This window comes from Erpetoichthys calabaricus, chromosome 9, assembly GCF_900747795.2.
Source record: "Erpetoichthys calabaricus chromosome 9, fErpCal1.3, whole genome shotgun sequence".
Classification (NCBI taxonomy): Eukaryota; Metazoa; Chordata; class Cladistia; order Polypteriformes; family Polypteridae; genus Erpetoichthys; species Erpetoichthys calabaricus.
In genome coordinates this window covers 108,016,989-108,026,827 of record NC_041402.2, presented here as the reverse complement: position 1 = coordinate 108,026,827, position 9,839 = coordinate 108,016,989, and the positions used below count along the sequence as shown (strand labels likewise).

Genomic DNA, 9,839 nt, shown 5'->3' with positions numbered 1-9,839 from the left:
AAGCATTCTTTATGTCTCCAAATTTGAAAATGCATAGATACAAACTAAACCACCCAAAAATGTTCAATCAGAAAACAAAAGGAATTCAGGGAATGCTGCTCTTTCATTGAAGCTGCCTTCCATGTACTCCAAAACAGATGAATTGAAGAGTGTTGGGTAAACTATGAATGGCCTCTATTGCTTCAACAAGGGTGGTCTATTGACGCAATTGAGGTATTATGCATTAATAAAAAAGACTTGCATAGAAAAATATTGGTATTCTCTGTCCTGCTTTGCTGTACACTCCCTAGAGTGCATCTACCTACAATAGATAGTTATGTGTCTATCAAAGAATTACTCTATTTTATGAAGATGTATTACAGTCAAATAAGTCAATGAATACATATTGCAGAATAGAAAACATTTATATATCACTTTATTTATTAAAATGACCGGTTTACTGAATAGCCAGTGTTACAGTATTAACCCAATAATACAGTCATCCTTATGTAAAAATCATGCAGACAAGCACAGGAAGGAGCCATTGTCTATCAGGAGTTAAACTATTTCTTCTCACTCTCTTACATAGAATATTCATTCATGCACCCTCAATTAACTACTTTTAGTTGATTTATTCCAACTACAACATCTCTTAGCCTCTCAATATAATAATAATAAGGAAATTGGTATCATACACAGCTATCCTTGTGTTGTCATCTTGAAACACAAAAAGAAAAATCAATGATGTCACACAAAATACACTATTTTGTCGATCACACAGTAAAACTGGTATGGTGTTTGGAGAACATACGGAAAAGTTCATAAATCAGTTTGCCAAACCACAAAAGTGAATTATGCCCACTTTTATGTTTACATCAGATTCTGTTCAACTTTTTATGACATTCTGATTTTTTTTTCTTTTTATACAAATGATAATATGACATTATATGTTACATCACATACATTTTCCATGTTCTACAAATTAACTGTATGTTAACAAGTAACCAAAACTGAAAAAATGAACACAGTAACCTATTATTAGGTATAAAAAGAGAGCAATGTGGAATCAGTTATGTAATAACATTTTTTATACAATGTTACAACATTCTTTTGATGCACAGTCTTTAAAAAGTCAGACTATACTACATATCCAGCCACCAACTATTACCCTTTGCACCCAGGCACTCTTGTGCAGTCCCTCTTAGATTACCCAGGATTGCATTGCCTCAACTAAAATGCTAGCAACTGATACTAAACCGCTTTCAAAAAGGCAGAATAATTCATGAATTTACCAGTCAATTGCTGGATTGCAAGTATCAAGAATCTAGGGAAGTTGAGCAAGCAAGCAAGTTCTCAGGTCAAATTCTAATAAACAATCGGGGAAATTCCCAAGTTAGCAAAATGTTCAGAATAAACCCAAACAATCTTAAAATAAAGCATATACACACACATCACATTGTTTAACATATGCCATGACAGTGGTGCAAGTGAACTAATCGTTTTCTTGGGTAATGACAAATAGTAGAACTTTGTTTTCAAAGGTTACTGATTTGACCAGTGTTGGATAATCAGATGGATTGAGCATGGAATAGTACATTTTACTGATATAGCACCTATTCCTATTATTATTCTGAAATAAGCAAAAATCCTCTTTATCGAAGCAAAATGGAAAACCATTGTGTCCTGTTACCAGTAGACTGCCATTACAACCACTATCAGTGTGTTCATGGAGAAGTGAAATAATAAAGAAAGAAAAGAAAAGAAACAAAAGGCAAGAACCAGATTACCACTAGTAACCAATGTACTTTGATTTAGAAAAAGAAGAAAAAAAAAACCTAAACAAAAATCAAAACTATGCATTTAGTGGCTGTGGACATTTTGATCACCTTTCCAGACCCTCCCTTCTCTTAATCACAATGACATAACCATGTTTTACTGACCTAGGCAAATTACTGGTTTGCAAAATTAATGAGCAAAATTTAGTAAATTCCTTGAATGGTTAACTTATGAATTACTTCCTTTGTATGAGTAAATAGGGATGTTCTTTGCATGTCATTTTTCATCAGCATTTTCAGTTGCTGTTTTGCTTGAACTTTACATATTTCAACTTTGTAAATGTTTGGCTTTCCAAAAGGTACCCTGCTTTGCCTCTCACATCTTAAAGACATTTAGGTAAGGTGAAGCCCAGGTACAGGTGTGTGCTTTGAGTGCCCCCTGAATTGGTTGTTACCTTGAGCCAGAGGCAGCAGGGAAGGACTCTTTCTTATGAGGACCCTGAACTGGTATAAAATTGTCAGATATAAAGGCTGAAATAAAAAAAAAAAAAATTTCTAACTATTTTTTTATCTTTAATAATGTAGGTAACACTTTAGTTTAGGTACTGTAAAAATGCATTTATTACTCATTTACTAGTACACAGTATAACAAGATCTTAAAATACACTGCCTTGGTTATTCATAACACTTAGAAAGCATCAGTACAGTATGCACTCATCTCTGCAGTGCGACCTACTAACAAAACTTCACTTTGGAGTGGTATGAGGTGGCTTAATGAAGACACATTTCTCTTGATATTACATATTTAGTTTAAGACCTGTAAATTCTTTATAATATGAAGTAATTTTGCCATCATGCCAATATTCCACACTGCACACAGATGAATAACCTATTGACTGATGCTTTATAAGTGTTACGAAAACCAAAAGAAGCCTTTGTTAAGGTCTTGTTACATAAGAGTAAATGAGTAATAGATGCATTTCTGCCTTACCTACACTAAAGTGTTACCATAAAATCTTGTAACTAATACGTTAAGCAAATGATTAGTTTTAAGAAAAAATAATAATTTTTTTTTTTTTTTTACAATCTTGGTTGTATTATTACATGCGCTAGGGATGTCACATTCATATGTCTATTATAGTCAGTAGTAAATGCTTCAAACTTATATCCAAAGGGACTTATAAAACAAAATGGACATAAAAAAACAACAAAATTAATTAAAAAAATTAGATTACAACAAGTTTAGTACTACAGTTATATTAAAGACAAGACGACGGTAAGACTCAAAGCAACAGGAGGTTGAAAGCTGATAGGGTCAGTGCAGTGGCTTAGAGCCACTTCTCTCATTCATAACAAGAGCCTTGTTGTTCCCACATACATCTTTCAGGTACTACAAGTGCTTAAAAATTCTTTGCAGATGCTGTGTTTGCAACCATAAGGAGTGAAACCCAAGTCTAAATTAAACCAAAGCTACAAGGTTATCAATAAATTCTGTTAAAAATGGATGGGATGGGAAGAGTAACAGTATGTTATTTTGTTCTGTATTTAATTAAGATGGAATTTTATTAGTATAAGAAGTTAAATAATATCGTGAAAAATGCATGGTACCATTGCTAGCATTATGTATCTCACTTGGGGATGCAAATGTGGCACCTAAAAATTTTATCCAGATTTGAATATATCTAAAATTATCTCATTGTTTATATTTGATGAAAATTAACAATGTGGTTGTAAAATGCAGGAAGTAGTCATTAACTACCATTGATTCTTTTAGGCCTTTTACTTTGCCACTGGGCTTTTGGTAGCCTCTCTGAGGAGCCTTATCCTTGTCCAGTCATCAGTTTTGAAAAATGCCCCTTTACAATTACTTTACGTCCTTCACTTAATGATTGTGTTCATAATGTCTCATGATATGTGTTATGTCTTTTAAATAATTTTATATCTCAGTTCTTTCAATACCTTTCTCTGTAGATCTTCTGGTAATTCTTGCCATCTTCATGTGATTCAACTAAGAAACCAAGAAAAGTGGTCTAGAATATAATTAGTTAAACGTGAACAAACTTGCAACTCTCAATATAAATAGTGTGGAAACCAAGAAATTAGAAACTTTTCGATTTTAATTATGTTTCCTAAAAATTATTTCTTTTCTCTTAAGTACGTGTTGGTTACGAAATTTAAATTTACTGCATTGGCTTGATTTCAGCTTTTACGACAGATATTAAAGACAGATGTTCAAATGTTGAAAATGTTGAAAAAACATAGTTATATTCACAACAAAACTATGTGCTAGGTGTTATGTTACTTAAAAGATTCATACAAATTTTATTAATAGGCAACAAATGCAATATATATTTTCTATTAATATCAAACTTCTTATCCTTATTCCAAAGACAATACTATATCAGCAGGTGTTGATCTGGAAAGATCAGATTATCATTCTTTTCCTTGAAAGTTACTTAATTCCATATCATTTTTGCGACGCCGCTGCTGAGCAAAAAGAGAGCTGAAGGGATAGAGCTTGGCCTTGGCATGAAAGCGTTGTCCACCAATATCAATTTCAAAGTCCCCGTTGTTAATGAAGTCAGGAGTAAAAACAACTGGCCTTGCTAGCCCAGTCTGTGGCGGCTGAACAAAGCCCAAACAAATATGCCGTTCCAAAGTATAGCTATAGGCACTACTGCTTGTTGCTCCAACAAGCTCTCCATTTCTGTAAATTGGCTCCCCCCACCAGGGCCAGAGATCCAGTTCTGTGTCGTGATCTTCAAGGACGAACATGATAAATCGTCGGGTTACTCCCTCTTGGCGCTGTTTCATAAGAGATGCTCGTCCAATAAATTCTGTTCCCTAATAAATAAAAAAGAAAAGAAATAACTAAATATAATGCAGTTATCATTGAATTGCACTGAAAGCTTGTATTTAAGTGGCTTATAAACTCAGATGTTAACTAACAAACAGAAAAACTTTTCTAGGAAAATATAGAAATAATTTATGCACAGATGACTTTTCTAAATAAAGGAACACTCCACCCAAAAACTATATTGTATTATATGTCATTTACCCTGTGCAATTTGTAGTGGAAGTCAAGAAAAACATTTTATTACATGTATCCATGGAGAAAGGCACATTCCATTTTGACTTGACAGTCACAGTGAGGCATAATGTAGATATCTTGCTGTTAGGATATAGGAGTCCCAATAGCATTTCTTGACACTCTTCTACTGAATAATTCATTGGCTGAAAGTACTCAGGGTTTGAGTCTCAGTGTGAGTGTCAGAGAAATGTACCTATACAGCATTGCCATATATCACAATAAAATTATTATGGCATTAATCTTCATTGTTTTTTTTTTTTGTCATCAAAAGATAAAATGAAAATATACAGTAATAAAAATAGGTTATAAAAGGTGTGGTCTGTTAAGTTAAAATCATTAATTAAAGACATACTAATTCCAAGTTAGCAAACCTCTAACACTACGTAGTAAGGTAATGCACAAGAAAAAACCTTGTACTTCAAGACCTTCTTAGAATCAGCTATGGTGTGCATTGTTCTTTGAAAATTTAATTGAAGTGGGAGATCACGTAAAATTTAGAGCTCTTAAGCCACCAGGCACAAATTAATGATAAAAAAGAAACTCATTGCCATTTTTGATATATGATATGACATTAATTAATGCTAGTAATAAAGAGTATCATAAATAGATTCAATGGCACACCTCAATAATAAGTTGCATTCAACCTCATTCTTAAAATAGTACATATTGTTATCTTTTCACTAGTGAGATATTTATTAGACAAAATGTTTTGCAATTGGGTATCAGCCAGTAAAATAGAAACTCATACAAATTGGCAAGTATGGACTGATACTCATACTGATGCTTTGCATACAGATGTCTGTGGTACATCCAAAGCATAAAAGGTTAGTTTGCTTTCAACAAATTTGTAGCAACATCCATGGTGGTCCCATTCCTTGAAAATCCAATGAATGAAAAAACCCAGATCCTATGTTAGGGTTTTATACTACCAAACTTTTTGGCATTTCTTGATGACAGTAGATTTGCAAGAAGAAATTTTATATAATAAATTGAAGCTAAACATATCCTAGTTAATACACTACAGTAAATGCCTGCCATTACTTAAATGGTTTGTATCAATTTGCTTTGAATAGTATCTGGTGCATTTCTGTATAGTATTGGTGATGAAGGCAATCTTTTAAAGGAATTGGTGTGCCAGAACATTCACAGAGTATTGCTTGCACTAAAGTGGTGTTCTGACCATCATGTACCGTAGATACTCGCCTATTAGTCGACCTCGCAGATAAGTCGAGTGTATTGTTTAAGCCGAAAATTATGAAATTTATTATGGTCCGCGTATAAGTCGAGGGTAAAACTTTCATAATTATACCCAATGTACCTGGGCCCAGACTTTCAACATTTTAATCTTTGAAGAATTTTAGAAAGCCAAAATTAAAACTCCAAAAACATTTTTATTTATTTACTTACAGTTAGAATATTTCAAATAAATTTGTATTCAAGTCCCTCGCATATAATAAAGTGGCCCTAAGTGTCTTCTTCAAATCCTTCAAAGTCCGATTCTTTGTCATCAGAATGTCCGAATAAAATGTGAAAGTCTTCTTCCTTGACGTCGTCAGCATAAACATCCTCCTCTTCGCTGTCGTCATCTGTTGAATCATCTACTGCTGATTCTTTGTCTTCATAGATGGCATCATCTTCTGATCCATCCATAGCATTACTGATGCCGCATTTCAAGAACGACTTTTTGATCATTTCTGCTGGAATTGAGTCCCAAGCTTCCTTTACCCATTTAGCTACTAAATCAATGTCTGGTTTCTTCAAATTCCCTCCTTTTGTTAATTTTACTTCTCCAGAACACATCCACTGCTGCCACATGCTGCGTACTCTGTCCTTGAATGGCTTGTTTAAACAAACATCTAATGGCTGGAGCATCGATGTCAGTCCGCCGGGAATAACAGCTAACATAGTAGCCATTTTCCTGGCTTCATCCTTTATATCCTCTGATGTATGAGCGCGGAACATGTCCCACACCAAAAGTGACGGGCGTTTACTTTGCCCTGCTCCTGATCGCCTAGCCCATACATCTTGAAGCCACAATTTCGTTCCAGCCTCATTCATCCAGCCTTTGGGGTGTACACGAACAGTATTGCCTGCAGGAAATTTTATGTTCTTTGGGAACGACTTCCTCTTGAATATTATCGTTGGGCGCAGCTTTGTACCATCTGCCAAGCACGAGAGGACAACGGTGAAATGGGTTTTTTCATGGCCCATTGACTTAATAAGTACGGTCTTCTCACCAATACCTGCTACAGTTCGATTCCCCGGCATATCAAATGTCATTGGCGTTTCATCCATGTTACCAATGTTACTGAGATCAAAGTCATGCCTTTGTCTTTGCTTGATAATAAATTTATGAAAGGAACTGACCTTTTCTTCTAGATCTTTTGGCAGCTTCTGCGCGATTTTTGTTCGCTGACGAAGGCACAGCCCATATCTGTTCATAAACCGCGTACACCAGCCAGCCAATGCTTGAAATTTCAACAAAGGCTTACCATCGATCGTTAAATACTTTTCTTCTTTTGCCAATTGAAGTGCCCGTAACCGAATGCTCGAACGAGTCACAATATATCCATTTTGCCTGCATTCTACAATCCAGTCATTCAAGTCCTTTTCCAGTCCACTGAAAGGCGAAAGTCCAAAACGCAATGCTTTTTTAGACTTTGGCATTGCTTGTAGAGAAGGCTTATTTTTTATCCAATCTCTTACAAGTTTTTCGCTAACGCAAAACTCTCTGCCAGCCACACAATTATTGGTTTCCTCAGCACGCTGAATAACTTTCAGTTTGAACGATGCGGGATACGATGCTCTTGTCTTCTTTTCAGAATTCATTTTCGTACCGGTAAGAAGTTTAACTTAATATATTGATATATTTTATTAATAAACTGCAATTAAATATATGTAGGCTAATAATGCAGAGCATGTGGGGTCTCCGAGCTTCTTCCAGAAACAATTCAATGCAAATTTAATAAAAAGCTGCAAAACGTTGCGCCAAATGAATGTTGAGTGTATGTTGCCGGTTACCGCCATCTACTGGCAGCTAATGGTATTTTTGTTATCCAAAACCTGCAAAAGCTAATGCTCAAATTCAAGTACGGTATTTCAGAGTTTAAAGAATTATTTAATGAAATTAGTGTTGCCCCGTGGATAAGTCGACTGTGTGTTTTTGAATGAATTTTAAGGCATAAATTTTTCGACTTATACGCGAGTATCTACGGTAATCAAGGAGATTTTTTTCTGGTAAGTGAAACCATGTAAAATGCATTCATAAATTTTTTTGTCGGCAACAGTCTAATAATACTAAGCATTTTATGCACAACAAACTGCACTCAGTACAAATAATGACACTACCTGGCATAATTGGGGGCTGACTTGCAAAGTCATTCAATACCATCAATGCACAGTTAACTAATGACAGTTAGGTCATTTTAAATGATTTTGGTATGTATGTCCAGTTGTATTGTGTAATCAGCTATTCTAATCAAGGCAAACCTTTCAGCAGCAACGTTCAAAGTTAGGCCTCCACCAGTAGCAGACGCTTTCCTTTTGGTTGCTATATGTATAATCTAGCAATTCTAAAATACAATGGATTCAGAAAGTATTCTGACCCCTTCACTCTCTGCACACTTTGTGTTTTATATATATATATATATATATATATAAAATTTGCCATTATCAGTTTGTAGACATATTTCAAGGATTATTAAGGCATACAGCATTTACTGGAGCACAATTTGTAGTACCACAGCAAAGGGTCTGAATACTTGTTTGAATGAAAATTTAATTTTTTGATATTTTAATAAAATTGCTAACCTTTCTGAAATAATAATTTAATTATGTCAATTTTGTATTGAGTACAGCTGGAGGAGGAAAAATCACAAACATATCCATTTAAACACACAATAAAGTGTGCAGAAAGTGAACGGGACTGAGTATTTTCAGGGTCCACTGTATATTTTTCTACAAAATTTTAACTTGCTGCCAAGTGTGCTTCATATCACTGCCATTACTAAGAAATGCTTAATTGTTTTAAGTGTTTCAAGTGTGACATTCACAAACTAGTACATAAAAAATCAAATTGGGAAATTCAAAGAAATATTTTTCTTAAATTTGAATAATGTCATTAACATTTAATTATTCAATACACAAATTCAAAGCGTACTATACAGTATTAGGAATTTAATATGTCTGCTATACAGATTACTACACAGCATCTCTCTTGCTTTCTTAACAATGGGCACATATCATGTTTACGTTAAAATAGAAGCTTGAATTCAATATTAAGTATTACGTTTTACTGAAAAGTAAAAGTATTGTTTTTGCTGTGCACTGAAGACATTTGTGCGTGAGACCAAAAGATGAATATGAGAAGATTTCAGCTTTTATTGCCTGGTATTTACATCTAAATGTGTTAAGCAACATAGAACAGGGGTGTCCAATACGTTGATCGCGATCGACCGGTAGAACGCGTTGCATGCAAAAAAAAAAATTTATTTTTTTTTAAATGTTACTTTATCATATATCCTCCCTATGGCACTTGCTACTTGATTGACATACAGGGCAGCCAGTCAGAGATCTCTTTTCTTCTAACACACTGGTCATCCCACACGCATGATCAAACATGCAAGCTACTGCGAAACTCCGGCTATCTAAGTGATCCAGTTAGCCTTCCAATTTATATCGACTAAAAAAGGGATTTAAAGGGAAGAGGGTATGGGCTGGATGTGGAATTGGAAGAGGATTTTTTTTTTCCTCACATTATCACAATCGAAGTGCATTTGTCTGATCTGTCAATCTATTATTGCTATTCCAAAGACGGAAAATGTGGAAAGGCACTTTCGAACTGTTCATAAAAACTACGAAATTGACTTCCTTCCGAAAAGCGATCTGAGAAAGAGAAAGGAGAGGGAACTAAAATCACAGTTAAATCGGACAGCCGTCATTTTTCACTCGGCTGAATTCAAAAGCAAAGGCAGACACACCGAAGCATTGTTCCA

General features: G+C 34.6%; 1 protein-coding gene across 2 annotated transcripts in view; it reads right to left on the bottom strand.

The window, feature by feature from the left end:
• Positions 1–398: 398 nt before the first annotated feature.
• pdpr (pyruvate dehydrogenase phosphatase regulatory subunit) overlaps positions 399–9,839 on the bottom strand; it is a 305,042-nt gene continuing 295,601 nt past the window's right edge. For both annotated transcript variants that reach the window (XM_051931537.1, XM_051931538.1), the window contains one exon: positions 399–4,598. In XM_051931537.1, the coding sequence (XP_051787497.1) occupies positions 4,188–4,598 (411 nt within the window). In that variant the 3' untranslated portion in view covers positions 399–4,187. The remainder of the gene's footprint in view (positions 4,599–9,839) is intronic.